Source organism: Etheostoma cragini, chromosome 15 (genome assembly GCF_013103735.1).
Source record: "Etheostoma cragini isolate CJK2018 chromosome 15, CSU_Ecrag_1.0, whole genome shotgun sequence".
Lineage (NCBI taxonomy): Eukaryota > Metazoa > Chordata > Actinopteri > Perciformes > Percidae > Etheostoma > Etheostoma cragini.
Window position 1 is genome coordinate 21555499 of NC_048421.1, and position 17053 is coordinate 21572551.

Consider the following 17053-nt stretch of genomic DNA (forward strand, 5'->3'; position numbering starts at 1 on the left):
AAACTAACAGAAGTACAACGTATCTGACATTTGCCCCATTAATGACACAAAACACTCTATACAGAGAAAACCCTCTCCCTGACGGAAACTATTTTTTTAAGGGCTGCGATTAGAGTTTCAAAAACTGGATTTCAAATTAACATTTGCTGTGAATCATGGATTATATTTAAGGTCTGCATCATAGTAAAAGATAGGCCAAAGGCTGGAAGGACATCAAGCGATCTAAATCCACCTTAATTTGTTCCTTCAGCTGCTCTACTCCACTATGGCAGCCAACCTCTGGATCTTTGTTAACGTTAATTCATGCATATATTCCTGGACTAACATGGGTACAATTAATCATTTTTACTAATTGAAGGGTCCATTATTCATCTTTATCAGATTGCAATGTGTTTTGCACCAGTTAGTTTCCTTTTTCAGCATTAAGCCAAGTGTCATGTTCTACCACAGGTCCAGGTTTTCAGTCTTGGCGAAGCCGGGTTCTTTGCGGAGCTTCCAGTAAGTTTTGTTGGACAGCCACACCTCTCTGCCCGCCTCATCCACAGATTTACTGAGATGAACAAAAGAGAACCGTTTTAAAAACTGTCTATAAAACAATATTTTTAAACATTTAAAAAGGAATAGCTCCACATTTTAGAAAATATAAATTGTAAAAAACAAAACAAACAGTCTTGCATTACCAGACCTCAACAGCGCATTTGAGTAAGATCTGGCTACACCACAGATACATTCTAGGATACGAGAACACGCTTTGGTTGTTTGCATTTCTTTAAACCAATCACAATCTTTGTGCCTCTGCTAAATAGTCTCGGGAAGGAATTTGTTTTGGTGGAACATTTGCACCTCGCAAAAGAAAGCGCCACTTACAATATTAAATGAAGTTAACTGTTCACACAATATAGTACTGTGAGCGCTTTAAATTAGCTGGACACATTGTTAAACATAATTTGATCTTAGCAGTCTATTGTCATGTGCTTTTGTTCACAACCCCACACACACCGACACACCCACACCCCCCAACCGCCCCCCCCCCCCACCACCACCCCCGTATCCGTCTGTCTCCATTTGTTGTGTTTCTCACACCCTCTCAAAAAATTCCTTCATGTGACCACATGAACTGTGTGTTGTCTTGTGCATTACGTTGTGATGTTGTATTGTATATTATGTTGCTGTCTGTATGAATCCTTTCAGAGAGTGCGTGTGGCGGCGCTTGAATTAGCAGTGGCCCGGAGGCATTTCTCCAAACGGTATTTTGTTGCCTTGTAAGTGTACATGTGTAATGACAATAACGTCATCCATCCATCCATCCATCTATCTTAAGGGCATAAACTTAATTGCAAGTCTTAGCATTCATTCACTAACAGAACCAAGCAGGCATGTAAATTGACAGTTCTAATATAGAGCTTTTCTAGTCTTAACGGATATTCAAAGTGTTTTAACATAGTACAATCAACATTCATACAATGTGGCCGAGGCAGCCATACAAGGAGCCATCAGATAAACATTCACACATTTACACTAGAAATGTCAGTCTCTCCCTATAATACCATTCAAATTCCATTAGTTATTTTTTAAATATTCAAATATTAAATGCTCAAAATCAGCCCGTTACAAATATGTACTACAAGGCTCAGGTTTATGCTACTGGCAATGCTACTATAAGCATGTGGTTGTTGTTACACGTTCTCTCCACTAGAGGGACTACCTACATCAGTCTGGCCAACGGTGTTTATATAGAGACTTTGGCCAAATCAAATCATGAGAATTAGAAACGCACCGTTGTAGTGAGTGCAGTGTTTACGTTTCTAATGTCCACTAGCATATGTACAAGCCAACTATAGCCAGTTAGCTTTGTGTGTAACGTACCGATATCTTATTCAATAAAATTAAGGAACATAAAGGAGCACTAACGCCACAGGTCTTACGTTGACGACATGGATGCAGATATAGTAAACTCTGAAAGCAGCCGTAATATTTATTTAAGTAACAATAGTGTTAGCCACAATACTTACAGCACTGATAAAGCCAAACAGGGCTGTCACTACAATTTTATTGATTTACAAGCTACCTTTGTTGAAAATTGTCACATTAATGAGAATACAGCTGTTAGAGTAAGATTAGACTTCATATATTTCTTTCTGACACCTGTAGGGCATTTTATATTAACTTAAGCGGACTACATGAAACTCCCAGATAAGCAGGAAGGAAACCAGAAAGAGCTAACTATTGATGACATACATTTTGGCCCGGTGGATGTCAATTTTAAAGTCTTGTTAAAACTATTTCCCATTCTCCTTCCGACATCCAGCCGCAGCCTATCACTCCACCCTGTACCAACGTTACTTGGTACTTAACGTTAGCTCACAATGCCTTCTGTTCTCGTAACACCGTAACTTGTGGTTCATCAGACTTGAAAAGAGGTAGATTGGCTAACGTTCGCCAACCTATTTATAAAAATCACTTTCAAATGTATGTGTATATATATATATATATATATATATATATTTTTTTTTTTTACACTATTCAAATATATATTTGACTTTCAGAATTTGTTCTAACAGCCCTAATTTACACTGATTGCACAACATAGGGAGCAATTTGGGGTGTCTTGTACAAGGACACATAAGGATGGCCATGGATTAAACCATCAACCCAACAGACTGGTAGGCGACTGCTTAACACCTGAGCCACATGCCCTGTTGCACATCCAACTGCAAAACTTCACATTTTCTTGCTTACTGGCTCGACGCAGCAACACACAGAGCAGTAGGAGGGATATCAGGCTTTATCCTGGTATTTACTTCTGTCGATCGTGAGTTGAGGCAACATCTGGTTGTGTATATCTGTGTAAAAGTAGAGGAGCTCACCTGAAGAATCTGGGGATGTGCTCCTCCCCTCTCTTGGCCATCTCCTTCCTCCTCTCTCTCTGCTTCTCCTCTATCGCTTCCTTCTTTTTCTCCGCTTCTGCTACCTTCCCCTCCTCCAGGAGCCTGATGGAGAGAAAAGAGGGAGGGATTCAACAACTAGCCAACATGGATGGTACTATAACAAATCTTTCCATTCAAAGGAATAAACACAAGGTCTGTACCTCTGGTCTGGTCTAAAGCGTGTATCTGTATAAGGGAGGACTTCTTTCAGGCCAGGCGTCAGTTCGTTTAGCTCTATGGCGTATCGTGAGAAGCCATAAAACTGGGCGTGGTTTTCAGGCTGCACATCTAAACAGGAAGTGACATCATGCATATCAAGCCTTGAGACATTAGGAAATTTTAGTAGGATTTGCGGTCAACACAACTTTTTACATTTGCAAACAATGCCTCTGCCATTGAAATGCACCCAAATCCTTTTAGTATCTTACAACACTACGAGATCAGTGGGGGATCAGGTTGAAAGTCAGCGTATACTAAATCACATTATGGCACCATCCTGAATTTGTCTCTGATTTCAAGAACTTTTTCCAATGCTCAGAATGCAGTTGATGTTACTCACTGGGCTTCCAGATGCACTTTGGTGTAGACAAGGTATCACAGAAAATGCCCTCATGCCAGAGTCCTCCAAAACGATGAACCACCTCTCCAGCCCGGTCCAGAACCACACCCTGCACCTCGTTCTTACTGTTGTCTGAACTCCAGTAGCGAGACTGGAATATGGGGAGAAAAGGCTCAGGGTAGGGGTGTGTGTGTGTGTGTGTGTGTGTGTGTGTGTGTGCGTGCGTGCGTGCGTGCGTGCACTGACCTTAACGAAGGTGACCTTGCAGGTGCAGACGTCGCTCTTTGTGTTTTTGATGAGTATCTCACCATAGTGCTCCAACGAGCGGTCTGGACTCAGCACGTTGTGAATACAAGTCACTGCCTTGTTCCATTCATAGTGATCACCATACCTATACACAAACAAAATTGATGCAATGTTAAACCCAACTTCGACAGGTTTACCAATAAGTTAGATAACAATATTCTTTAATTGGTCTACTACAACCTCTTATGTTAATATGAACCATTTACCGTAGGCTTTGCTTGGTATTGTATAGGCAGTTGTACACAATTCAACTAGAAGTTACTAATGTATGCTACTGTTTACGGCTGCACGATTATGGCCAAAATTATAATTACGATTATTTTTGATAAAAATTTTGATCGTGATTATTCTCACGATTTTTTGTTGATTTTAACCAAAACTAATTTTATCGTCACATTGGCGGTTTATAACTGCGAGAAGGAGTGTGATGGACGCTACTCACGGAGAGACTGCTTACTCATTATAAACGGGTCCAGCACGGGTAGAACGGCGGATACACACGCCGTGTGTATGAAACGTCTGTATCTTCTCTACGCTGCATTTTTATGAACAATGATATTCTCGCAATGGGTCACATCTCCGGCCCAGGTCCAGCAGCTCCGTCTCACACGCTGTTACTCTACCAACTGAAGTTAGTTGAATTCAATAACTTCTTCTGTGTTCTTCGCCGTGGTGGCCGTGATAGTAGAGCTACTAGCGGAAACACTGGTACAAATACAGGTTTGCCCCTCACACTTAATATAAAGCTGTGTTAATAAAATTGTAATAATAAAAACAGCATAGTAGCAGATGCGAGGACATTAGCACCGGTGCGTCCTAGAGGAGCTAACAGACGCTACTAGCACTGCTGTTGTCTGAAAAACAACAGACGAGACAAAATGTTGCGTTTACGGGTAAACTGGTAAACCTTGAGACCGACGTATAACCGACTGCTATCTGTTGAGTTTTCCTCCCGTTACTCTGTCCTCTTTGACTGTCTACATCTAGAAACTAAGCTGCACTGGGTGCAGGGAACTACTCTGACTGGCTCAGGAGCAGACGGCTTCACGGAGCGGTAGATTGGCTTTCCAAAAAACCCGGAGCGTTCTATGAAATGACGCTTCATGATCCTAATTAAAATTCGATTAATTGTGCAGCCCTACTACTGTTGTACATCTAGCAGTTATCTGCTGCATTGTGAGACTGGTGTTAAATGAAGTAGGGGCTTACTTGGGCAGGGAAACATTGACCAGTCCAGAAGAGAGGATCTCCACTGACTTCCCCCAAAACTTATATTTCCATCTCTGATCTAAGAAAGACAAAGAGCATTAGGTTTGACTCCACTCATGTGGAACAGGTGAATCCAGTGCTCATATCTAGGTACGCAGCTCCTACCTTGCCAGAAAGTGAAGTTTTCAGAGTCTGCGTGGCAGGCAGAGATGGGCGGGTGATGGCTGACCTGAAAGAACATAACGCAACATTACATGTTATAAACTCCGATACTGAGATTTGGACAGCACGTTGCTATATCCTTCTCGGCTGGTTACCTGCTCACTGATGTAGTGGAAGCCTCGGTCTTCTCTGTGATTCTCGTAAGTTTCTCCCAGAACTGGGTTGAAGGGTTTGTTGCGATACCTCCAGGATGCCCAGGCATATCCAGAGATGGAGAACGCTGCCAAGTAAACCTGGAAAGATACATTGTTTTTTTAATCATTGAACTCGCCGCTAAACTCAACTGTAGCTCGGCTCCCGCTGGTTAGGAATCCAAGTAAACCAAACTCACCATTCTTTCGTATGGATCATCAGTGCGGTTGGCAATGTCCAGCAGCTCAGAGTACTCCAGCTCTTCACTCAGTCTCTGTAGCAAAGAAAGTGGCTCATTTAGAGCGATAGGCATGGAAACTCTGGACAGGTCCTTGCCGATGTTGTTGTACAGGATGGTCATTATGCCAATGTGGCTGTTGTCTATCGCTGGGGCAGGGATGGCAGTGCGACGACCTGGATCACAGCAACGTAAATGAAAACAAGTCAAGCATTAAAAAGGGCTTTTCATCAGACTAAACTACACAGACGTGGGTCAACATGAGATCCATTACACAAAAACAATATGGAAATATAACGAAGGCATAATTAAACATGCGCTTCTTTATTGAACTGCTATGTAAAGATGACCCGTGTGTCCACTGGAAGACAGAGACTATATTTAGTGTAGTGGTTCACAAACCTTTCTAAACCAGGGGACCCTGTCAATTAGATCGTATTTTGTCAAGCAATAGCAGAAATATGTAAACAAAAAATGTGTACTAAAGATTTTTAAATAATGTTTTACAAAATTAAATCAAACAAAACTATTTTCAGTAAAGACATTTAGCTTTGCCCTACATACAACTGGAATACATAAAATAAGAAAATACAAATTCTTATTAAAATAAATTTGTATGACCATATAAACTTACGTTTAAGATGGGTGTAATATAATAAATAGTGATTACGTTACAAAATATACTTTGGACAGCCTCTTTTAAAGTCTGCACACTCTGAAGCCCTCTACACTTCTGATACTCACAGGAGCAGTCCCAAGACATGTGGTACTGCCTAAACAGACTAAATGGTCATATTTTTTGTGGATGTAACGATGGTAGCATAAGTGAGAGTAAGAATGGCAGGTGCGTTAAGTAGAGTGACGTCAGCAAGTGGTTGATCAAGCAAGAAGGGAGAGGAATCGGTTAGCGGTGTCCTAGATAAACGTTGCGGCTTTGTGAGGGAAAAGCGAGAAGAAAAACATAGCAAAGACAATGTAAAGAGAGATTGCAGTAAACTCAAAAAAAACAAAGCTTCTTAAAACATGACAGCTTCGTCTGTTGTAAATACTGTTGGTAAAGTGAAGGGTGTAACAACATGGAGAGTGTAGTGCACACAGAGACTAGAATGTCACGCGTATAGCACACTGGTTTACTTGAATTGCACATTTTTTGCTAAGTAATTGCACAGAGTGATATCACGATGGGTTAAATTAAATTAAATACATCATACAGCCCTCCTTAACAATATGAATGAGACATAATGGTGGCAACATAATGGTGGTGTTACCAGTATTAGTAGGCACTGGTCTGGGTTTGTCAGGAGCACTGTTCAGACTGGCCCGGTAGTTAAGGGTGGCAGCGGCTAAGGAGGAGAAAGGAGAAAGTCTGTTATTTTAAGTGGTAATGGGGCAGTGTGGTCCAAACACTACTGGATGGTAGGGACACTCACCATGTCCCTCTTCAGGCTCAGAGTTGCTGGTGGTGGTGATGTCACTCAGGCCCGACTCATCCGAAGCCTCTGCCTCTGATGAGCTCTCGCACACAATCACCTCATTGGCATCAAAATACTCTGCCATAGATTCTGCCACTGAGGGCGCGCGATGACACGGACGACCTTTAGGTGGTGTCTTCTATGGGGGAGCGCAAAGAAAAAGTTGTGCTTCAAACTATATATTAATATTGCCAATGAACAGTTTGTACAATGTGAGAGTTAGAGCCAGACCAACAAAGATTCAGTAGGTAACACTTAAGGCGCCCTGTCACACAAAACCGTTTTTACTTGCATCTTTTGAAATAGGTTAGGTTCATAGGTGTGTGTGTGTGTGTGTGTTATGTTGTGAATGTGAAAATGAGCTGCTGCCTCCTCTGTCAGCTTTAGCCACTGAAAAGAAGTAAGATGAAATCAGACCAATAACAAAAGCTGGCCAGTCTGACGTTATGTTGCCTGAGCTCATTACTATTCATGAGCTTGCCTGGTTGCGTAAAGGATGCTGATAGCCAGGCTCTCATTGGATAGCAGTTAGCCATTCAGAGTCAAGCAGCTTAGCTCGTTAAATTTTATTATAAAATGACACAAATCGAGATGATTCTTCCTGCAGGCTTTCTATACCACACTAGAATGGCTTGAAACAAGGTAACCAAGGCACACAATATATATATGTGTGTGTGTGTTACGGAGTCCATGGTAGAACTTTTGACATTACCACAAAGTAATGAAATGTGTGTGTGGCAGGGCACCTTCAATAAAACATAACTTTGTCATGTTGGTGCTATGCTTAGAGATAACCTTCCTTGTGCGTCACCTAGCCGCAGAAGCGCCGTGTCAGACATGTTTCTGGTGTGTAGAACATAGACAAAACCACGCACCATCAGTACGTTAGCGTGTCGTCCACTACCGTGCTTGTTTGTAAACGAGTTATAATGTCTCAACTGATTAGATAACACATGTGTGTATAGCTGTTATGTGAACCAACCACAGACCGTTGCGTTGTTTATGTATTAACGGCACTGGTCTCTGAATGAATCAGAATGAATACACGGATAACCCTTTGACCTGGCTATTTAAAAAGTAGCACCCCCATTTAAAAAAAAAAGTCATTAAGTTATTATTTAAGTTATGTTGATAAAAGTTACCTAATGTACCATAAAACAAAACGTGCTATTTTGTGCATGTTACCTACACAAAATATCTACACACTGTGCAGCTTTTGGGTACAGCCTGAACAACATGAAGTGACCAAACTGAGCCACATTCACCACAAGATACTGTCATTCATTTTCATTCACTTGGCAACAGTCTGTTTCATGAGGGAAGAATTACTTTATCCAAGAAAGGTTGTGCAAGCATCAACATTTTCTATACATTGTTTAATGAATTTCATATGCAGGATGAAAATGAATGCAAATGAGTGACAGTAAGATATTGAAATAGACCGGTACAAAAAGAGTCTTTCACACACAAACACACAACGTACAGTACACACCTGATCAGGTTGGACGGTGCAGAAGGATTCCTCAGAAGAGTCAGAGGACAGGGAAAGCGAGTGGACTTTGGTCAAATGGGACTGTATGTCAAGCTAAACATGCATGGACATGCACACGTACAGACAGACCAGCCATGCAAGGCACATGAAGTGGAAACACAGAATATCAAACAAATGGTTAGAATGACCCGCAGACTCAAGGGCACTCACAAAGCATGTAGAGTTTCTTCAATGTGTCTTTGTCCAACTGTTAAGCAGGGCCAGAGGACAAAACTGAATATATGGTCTTGTCTACAGCTACTATTGTATTTGAATAGCTCAATTAGGGGCTTTTTGTTTAGCAGGTAAACTTAGTTTGCCACCTACTGTTAATTAGGTCTTTTTAGGGGGCATCCCAGTATTTCCCTTCAATAAATTTGGGTGTGCATGATTTAAAATGGTCAGATATGATGCAACAGAGGTGCAGACATGTTGACCTTTAAGTCGCTTATGTGGTTCATGCTCAGAAAACACGTCAGCACTATATAATGAAACTCAATGGTGTTTTTTTTTTTAATCCAACCTTCCCCACCTGCTAAACTTTGTGCAAGCTCACCATTTACATTTTTTTGTCTCCAAGCTGAGATAACCTTAAAGACATCATGATAATTTCCTCAAACTTGACAAAACTCCTCTAAAGCCACACTGAATGTGCCCCTTTCAAAAACACCCAATCCACAGGTTACACAGTTGTCCTATAAGAGTAATTTGTCCTTCTCTGTACCGGAATTATTAACAAGAATAAATCAACTTGATGATGATGCTGCTGCCGCTTGTGTTGCTCACAGTGAGAACAGAGTAACAGCCAGCTGCCAGACAACCAACAAAAAAATAAAGTCCAAAGTCATAGCAACTGATGGTTAGAAAATAGTCACATGCAGCATAAACATAAAACAAGCAGGCAGCTAAGAAGAACCTTTTGCAACACCAAACAAGGGTTACTAAGCACCATCAGCTGGATAGCAGGAGTTAGCAAGGCCCTTGACTAACAAGATTGCTTAGTTTCAGTGTGACAGCAACCATGTTTTTGTGCCTTTGTATGTGCGGAAATAGGGAGAGAAAGACTTAAGGTGTGTTCCTTCGGGACATGCCTGTGATAACTTATGCCTTGCCTGCCTAGAAACAGCCCAAACCTGCTTCAGTTTCACACAGCACCTCACCAACCGACAATGAGGGCTTGGCTTCCATTGTCTTTTTACATCGATACTAATATTTTGTGCAAGTAATTCGCTTTTTAACTTGGGAAGAATAGGTTTGGGACAGCTGGGACGGAGAAAGAAAGAAAGACACAGTTGTGACAGTATTTGTTGTCATCTAATTTACTGCTTCAGGAAGAACAAGGATCGCTTTGATTTTTGTTTGCTATGTAGTCCAACTATGCTCCGTGTGTGTATGTGTGTTACCTCTGACAGTGTGCTGCAAAGCGTAGCGAGCTGCTCTGAGGTGTTATGCCTCAGTTCGGGGCTGGTCCAGGCCTGCCTCAGTCTCTCTCTCTCCAAGGTCAACACCTCATAAATGGACTTGAGAGAACAATGAACTGTAACACAACATACAGAAACTTTATGAATCACAAAGAAAAAGTCCAGTTCATGAACACATGTTACCTGTAATCAATGTATATACTTTTACATTTTTAGATTACGTAATGTCAAAAAGCACAATAAAGTTCTCGTTTTATTAAAGTAACCAGAACCTACAGTGTTATCTCAAATTATTTTTGACTAAACTATGTTTTGCTTACATGAATAACTTACAGAATTGACACATAATCATTTAAGAAACTAATTCTGAACCATGACCTGACATGGTATGTAGCATTTCTGGAAAATAGACAAGTGTCATTTACAACTAGCCATTACTAGAAATTGACAGAAATACAGCTGTTTGGTGGGAGGGCTGTACCCCTGTGTGAAGCAGTGCAGATGTCCTGTTGAAGCTTCTTGGCCTCAGGTGAAGTGACCTGAGGGTTGGACAGCTGAGAGTAGACATATTCAGGGACAGACTTGACAGATGTTGTTGAACCAGTGTTGTTGGAACTCAGGTGGCTGGAAGTGAACTGGAGAAGACAAGAAGGAGGAGGAATGTTATAATATCAAACTAAAAGGACTCAACTTGTTGATGCAACTATTTCATAATTTTTATTTATCTATATTTTTAAATCAAATGCATCACTGCAAACAAAGCTAAAGTTAGTCCTACCGTTCCCCCCATGGCTTCAACGCGGGACAGAGTCCTGGAGTGACCGAACCCTTTCACCATCTTCTTCTTGGGCTTCTCCAGAGAGAGATTCTAAAACAGAGGTCAACAGGGTTTTAGCTTCTCTCTAAATACATTACATTTTTCTATTATGCATGTGTTTGCAGACTGATATATTCATCTACTGTTGATACTATACTTCAAAGATTCTCCACATGATAGTAAAAATAAAAATATCTCATCCGCCTTTGATACATCCCATGGGTGTCACATTAACTTATTCAAATCAACATTATGTCAATTGATTCATAAAAGCTATACAACTAATTAGCTTGCATTGAACATAACACAAACCATCTCAGGCCACTGGTATTTGTCCACTGAAATACAATGAGTTAGACAAATTCAGATGTTACCGGACTTGGGAGTATTCACCTGCATGCTGATTCGCATCTCCAGGTCTTTGTTAGTGATCGGCAGCCCACCTTCCAGCCAATGGAGTCGCTGGATGAGCTGAGCCAGTTGTGTCAGCTCAGTCTGACAGCGAGCCAGGTCTGACAGTGGGTCAAAGGTCACAGTTTAGTGATTTTAAAGAATGTGCCAAAAGGTTTTAAGTAGAAAAAAACCATCAAGACAGATGTTTATGTAACAATATATACGAGTCGGTCACTATTAAATATGAACCAAGGATTCACTCTGTAGCTCAAGATTACAGACGCGCCACACCGTTGGAGGTTGCATCGATGTTCTCGGTCTGTTGCAGCCACGCTGACACCTTGCTGTTCACCCCTGGGTTAGAGCCGACGGCAGGAGCGGGGCTTCCCATCTCTGGGTTGTACAATGGTGCTGAACTGGCATAGTAAGTAGGCTGGACAATCAAACATCAGAGTTAAAGTGCAATTCATACCAATGACCAAAAAATTACATGCTCAGTTATTTTGCTTCTAAACAAGAAAGCATTCTCAAATGTTGCAATTGTTTGTCAATTACACAATTAATTAACCAATTCATCAGTTACAATTTTCAAAAGGGATTCAAAATACTTAACATTTGCTAGTTCACAAATGCAAGATTTCACCTGCAAATATCCATTTTCTGTAGTCTTAAACAGAAGACCTGACTTTTTGACAGCTGGTCATAAAAGCATTTAAGAACTAAATAAAGAAAAAGTAAGCTATTAATTGAAAAAATGATTGATCAGTATTAAGTTATTTAAAAGCCTAGACCTCTTGTAAATTTGGCTGATACCTAAATTTCCCTACGGGAAGAATTTTCATGTAGAAGCCGTTCCCCAGTTCTTCCTACTTACTAATACTAATTTGAGTTTTGTAAGTGGAAAGTTAGAACACTATTTTTGGTTAAATGAATAACATACAATATAGAAATATATATAAGAATACGGAAAAAGCTGATGCCACTACACAACTAACCTCCTACCACAATTATTTGTGGTGGAAACCACAGAAACAACTTAGTCAGTGGAGGAGTCACAGTTTGTGTCAGCAAAATTGTATTCAAAATGTTTTTTGTTTTTTTAAATCTTTATAATAAAATGTGTGACATTAACTTTAGGTGGAAACTGTTGACCTGCTGACCATTGATCTGTTCGTCTGGGCAAATGTGGCCATGGCTGGAAGGGTGCTCGGGCTCAGTGAGAGAGCGTTGAGGACGCCATGATGGACACTCATCGCTTCATTTTTCCTATATACACGATGGGCACAGAGCTTGGTCAACCATATGTAGAAGATGTCATGGCTCTTTGCCTATCAAGGGGGAGAGGAGAGAGAGCGAAAGAAAGAGCAACAACAAGAAAGCAATACATGTTAAGTACACTTCAGGCTAAAGAATATCCAAATGTCTGGCAGTAAACTTCATTTGGACCCTATAGACTCAACACTTACACTTTGATAAAAATTTATGTTTTTTATACTGCCCTTTTTATCTATTTAAAAAAAATATATATATTCTCTTGCTAAAACTGCTGTTGGAATTTTCAATTTCCTCTCGGGAGTCATCTCAAAAGGGTCAATAAAGATTTCTTCGTCTAAGATTTTACCCATGATCAATTTTGAGTAACTACTGTGTTCTGAAAAAAGAAAAAAAAAAGAAAGAAAAAAAAAAATCACAAAATGATAGTCGTCGACATCAAAGTGTTTAATGTTAAGGCGAAGTGGTCAAATTTGAAATTTAGTAGAAATGTAATAACTTATTTTACCAGTAAATTGCTGGTAAACAACAAAAACAACCACTAGATGGGACATGGGTATTTCACAAAACTTAGAATGCACCAGGAGGCTTACCAGTTTCAGGTAAACGCACCATTGTTCTGTTTTTCTGAAAACAGTTGGCAGGGGCCATAGTGCAGCTAGTTTGTGTTTTTAACTTCACTTAACTAGGCTGTTGTATGCCCCGGTGTTGGAATCCTCTACAGTGAAATATAGTCACACTACATTGTTAAGATGTCAGCATTTTAACCCTGTTCAAGGAAGTTACTATCAAACAGGCTAATGTAAACATTACCTAATTACAAGTCTAACCTTAGTTTTAACTAGCTTCAAATGCAGCAATGTTTCTGTTGCCGCCAATGTCCGTTTTGGAGCATCAGGGAGTAGCAAAGGCATTTAAGTAGCACCGAAATCCGCATTGCCATTTGGGCCGGTAGATGGCAGACGTTAAGGTAAAAGTGCTATTATAGCACCGGGTCTAGGTACCCAACCCTAAGCGTCTTTAATGAAATCTCTCTAAACTCTGTTGTGCAGATTACCTTCAGGTGGTAGAGGTTGTCCCCAGCATCCAGGTCTATGCCTTTGGACTTTTTGTTGACGGACATGACAGCCAGGCTGACGTCCAGAGAGCCATGGAGCTTTCCTCTCTGAATCTGAAACAAAAAATGAAAATGATAAAAATTCAAGCAGAGCAGTTGAGAGCACAATCACAATAGAAGAGTTTGTGGCCAACGTTCCATCACTGCTGTGTGAAAGTGGTTTTGGTAGCTCTATTTGTGTTCATGACTTACATCTTGCTGCGTCTTTGAGTACTTGAGAATCCCTTTCTCTAAAACGAAGTATCTCTGAAAAATCACAGTTAAGTGTTAGAAAGAAACAAAGAAAATCTAGTAAACACTGGAATTGCATGTGCACTGGTTAAGGTAAAACCGCTCTGCTAAAGCGTGACTATCAATTTATCCCAAAAGTATTTACAGCAATCTCATTAAAACCTTGGTAAAAGCAGAAAACATAAGATGCTGTCCAATATGTGCTGTGCTCACCTTGTGCCAGCCTTTGAGTGGGTACTTCCTCCTCTTCAACAAGTAGCCCTCACAGATCCCAGGGATAGTGAGGTCCAATGAAGAGCTGGAAGCTGAAGACCTATCCACATTCCGTAAATCGTCCATCACCTCCCAGTGACGAGACTGACAAATGAAAAAACAAAATCAAAAAATACACCACATTACTTGAACACACAGGTACAAACATTGGGCCTTTGGTATATAGCAGTTCAGTTAGATATTATTTCTTACATATGACAATTATGCATAAACTAAAAACTCAAATAACTTATCAAAATGTAATATCTGTCTATGTACTGTTCAACAGCATTTAATGCTCTATAGACTAAAGTTACCAAGACATTACATTCAGCTGTGGTTTGTTCTGATTGTGTGAAAATGAAAGTTGAATATGTAGAGTCATTTTCTGTCAAATGTCAGTTTTAAGTGTACATTATTTAACCTTTATATAAAGGAGGCTTATAGGCAGACATAAAGGAAACCTATGACACCTATAAGTAAAGAGAAAGAAACAAAAAAAAAAAACAGCTGGTCAAAATAATGAGCTAGTCATGATTTTGAGCAGTAGAAGTATCTTTACTTTTGTCACGCTTTTACTAAAAAAATACAAATTGTAGAGGGAACGGCCTTATGGACATTAACTAGACAAAAAACAATGTGGAATGATACAATAAAATAAATAGAGATTAATACAGCCAGTACGGAGTGTTGCATTAACTCACCCCCCCAAACTAAAAACACCACAGTACAGTCAGATTCTGCACCGTCTTGTTACCTGTTTTGAATATTTGGAGGAGCCGGTGCTGTTGCTCCGCAAGTGGCCAGGTTTAAATGTACTGGCCGGGGATTTCTCGAGGCCACTGACCACCGATTGGCTGCTGCTCAGAGGGGGCGGACACACCTGAGGGTCCATTGGTGCAGTGTGATAAGGAAAGCGATGCATGAAGTGAAAGGACCTTCAGGTCAGGTTGTCTCTCATGGCAAAGTACACGGCACTGAGAAGTCAACAAAAAGTGTCAACAGTACAGTGATAAACCAATCAGGAAGACAAAGAAATTTAAATAAATGTACTGTAATGGAATCACTTTCAAACATGTCTATTGCAAAACAAGATGACACTATGCTCAAAAATAATTTTATGCTTTTTTTAAATCATAGATTTCTACATTCAAGCTGCTATTATAAACTACTGATGAGTTGTTACAATTATTTATTTTTCTATCATGGATTTCTACAGCCAAAAAGAATTTCATCACACTGCGCCCCTCCATTGCACACCAGTGGCTCAAACACTGAGCAAAATTTGATTTGAGTGGTCAGCTTATATGTATTACATATGAAAAGGATGCTTATGCAAGTCACTCAACTAGCATGGCTTGTATGCACGGGTCACAATTACCTTAAAAATTCAAATTCTCCCATCAAGTTGTTTTTATAGATCAGATGCAACGGTTAGTAGAGATGTTTGCCTATCATCATTGGCTGTTATTCAGTTGATGCAGGTAATGTGGAACCAAAGTTCACAGGTGCAAGTTTCACCTGGAAACTAATATCATCCATATGCCATTGGCAACATGCACCAAAACAAGTGGATTGTCAGTGGGGCTGCACAATTAATCAAATTTTAATCCTGATTTTGGATTCCCACGTTCAATTTTTTTTTTAAATGCGTCATTTCATAGAACACAGTTTTTTTTTGCAAAGCCCATCTACAGCTCCGTAATCCACTGTCTGATCATGAGCCAGTCAGAGTTGTTCCCTGCACCGTGCAGCTTAGTTTCTAGATGTAGACAGTCACAGAGGACAGAGTAACGGGAGAAAAATTTGACAGATAGTCGGTTAAAGAGTCGGTCTCAAGGTTTACCATTATTATTATTATTATTATTATTATTACTACTAGAGAATACAGAAGAAGTTATTGAATGCAACCAACTTCATTTTGTAGCGTAACAGCATGTGAGAGAGCCAGCTGGACACCTTCATAATGAGTCAGCAGTCACTCTGAGTATGCCCATCGCCCCCCCCGCCCCCTCTCTCGCTAGCTCTTTTAATCAGTTATTGTTGAAAACAAGTGAAGGAGCTTTCTCAGAGACAATTTCATTTTTTTTTATTATCCTAGGCTATTATTTCAGATGATTTTCATTTACATGTGTTGCAGCTGTATGTACAACATACAACTTCAACATACGAGGAATGTAGAACAATATGGATGTGAAAGCAGTTATAAATAGCCTATGTGACTATAAAATTTGTTTAGGTAAAAATCTAATAATCGTGATCACAATATCAATATAATTCTGATCATCATTTTACCTAATTGTCATTCATACTTTGGCGAGCCCGAATGGCGGAGCTGAAATACCTGCCTGCGGGATCCCGGTCAGACAAGAACAACGTGTCGCCGTTGCTTCACAGCCAACGCTCATTAACTGCATCCCCACCCAAATGTGCCAATTACTAGGACGCTGCAGTGCCTCTGATTCCCCACTGTAGACAATGTTGTATTGAGTGTAAATTGACACATTGTATAAAACGTTCTGATTTAAAAACTTCCTCCAGGTAAGGGGGGAAGCATATTGTTCTAAACCAAAAGGAAAAGTGTAATGTTCCTTCAGCTGGGTTTTTCGGACGCAGCATTAGCTAACGTAGGTAAATAAGTCCAATTATGGTGACGTTATTGTTCATATTTTGGCACGCTGTTTAGTAGTGGCCATAATGAATGAAAAAGGGATGTGAGATGCACATTGCAAAATGTGTAATGTATCGTTCATTAGACATGTGTGACGTCTGTAAAGCTGAACACACTCAGTAGTACTAGGTTATAAGTTGCCAAAAAGGAACTACACACCGTTTTCACTTAGCAACACCAACATTGCTGTTCAGTCAACATTTGGACAATATAAATCTAATGACATGAATTAACCTTACTACACAATTTGTACGTAATATCTTAAATTTAATTAGGGGATTGC

At 40.1% G+C, this 17053-nt stretch overlaps 1 protein-coding gene across 3 annotated transcripts in view; it reads right to left on the minus strand.

Moving 5' to 3' along the window:
* Positions 1-349: 349 nt before the first annotated feature.
* The window catches only part of LOC117958059 (oxysterol-binding protein-related protein 7-like), a 28319-nt gene continuing 11615 nt past the window's right edge, over positions 350-17053 (minus strand). For 2 of the 3 annotated variants that reach the window (XM_034894302.1, XM_034894301.1), the window contains exons 2-23: positions 14857-15076; positions 14061-14204; positions 13809-13862; positions 13557-13670; positions 12388-12555; positions 11519-11660; positions 11228-11346; positions 10796-10885; positions 10499-10652; positions 10000-10133; positions 8558-8650; positions 7024-7204; positions 6862-6936; positions 5555-5769; positions 5319-5456; positions 5167-5230; positions 5002-5080; positions 3733-3877; positions 3487-3637; positions 3089-3215; positions 2868-2990; positions 350-550 (exon numbers count right to left, since the gene is read on the minus strand). In XM_034894302.1, coding sequence (XP_034750193.1) covers positions 442-550; positions 2868-2990; positions 3089-3215; positions 3487-3637; positions 3733-3877; positions 5002-5080; positions 5167-5230; positions 5319-5456; positions 5555-5769; positions 6862-6936; positions 7024-7204; positions 8558-8650; positions 10000-10133; positions 10499-10652; positions 10796-10885; positions 11228-11346; positions 11519-11660; positions 12388-12555; positions 13557-13670; positions 13809-13862; positions 14061-14204; positions 14857-15024 — 2787 coding nt within the window. In that variant the 5' untranslated portion in view covers positions 15025-15076 and the 3' untranslated portion in view covers positions 350-441. The remainder of the gene's footprint in view (positions 551-2867; positions 2991-3088; positions 3216-3486; positions 3638-3732; positions 3878-5001; positions 5081-5166; positions 5231-5318; positions 5457-5554; positions 5770-6861; positions 6937-7023; positions 7205-8557; positions 8651-9999; positions 10134-10498; positions 10653-10795; positions 10886-11227; positions 11347-11518; positions 11661-12387; positions 12556-13556; positions 13671-13808; positions 13863-14060; positions 14205-14856; positions 15077-17053) is intronic. The other variant, XM_034894303.1, reaches the window with a different exon arrangement.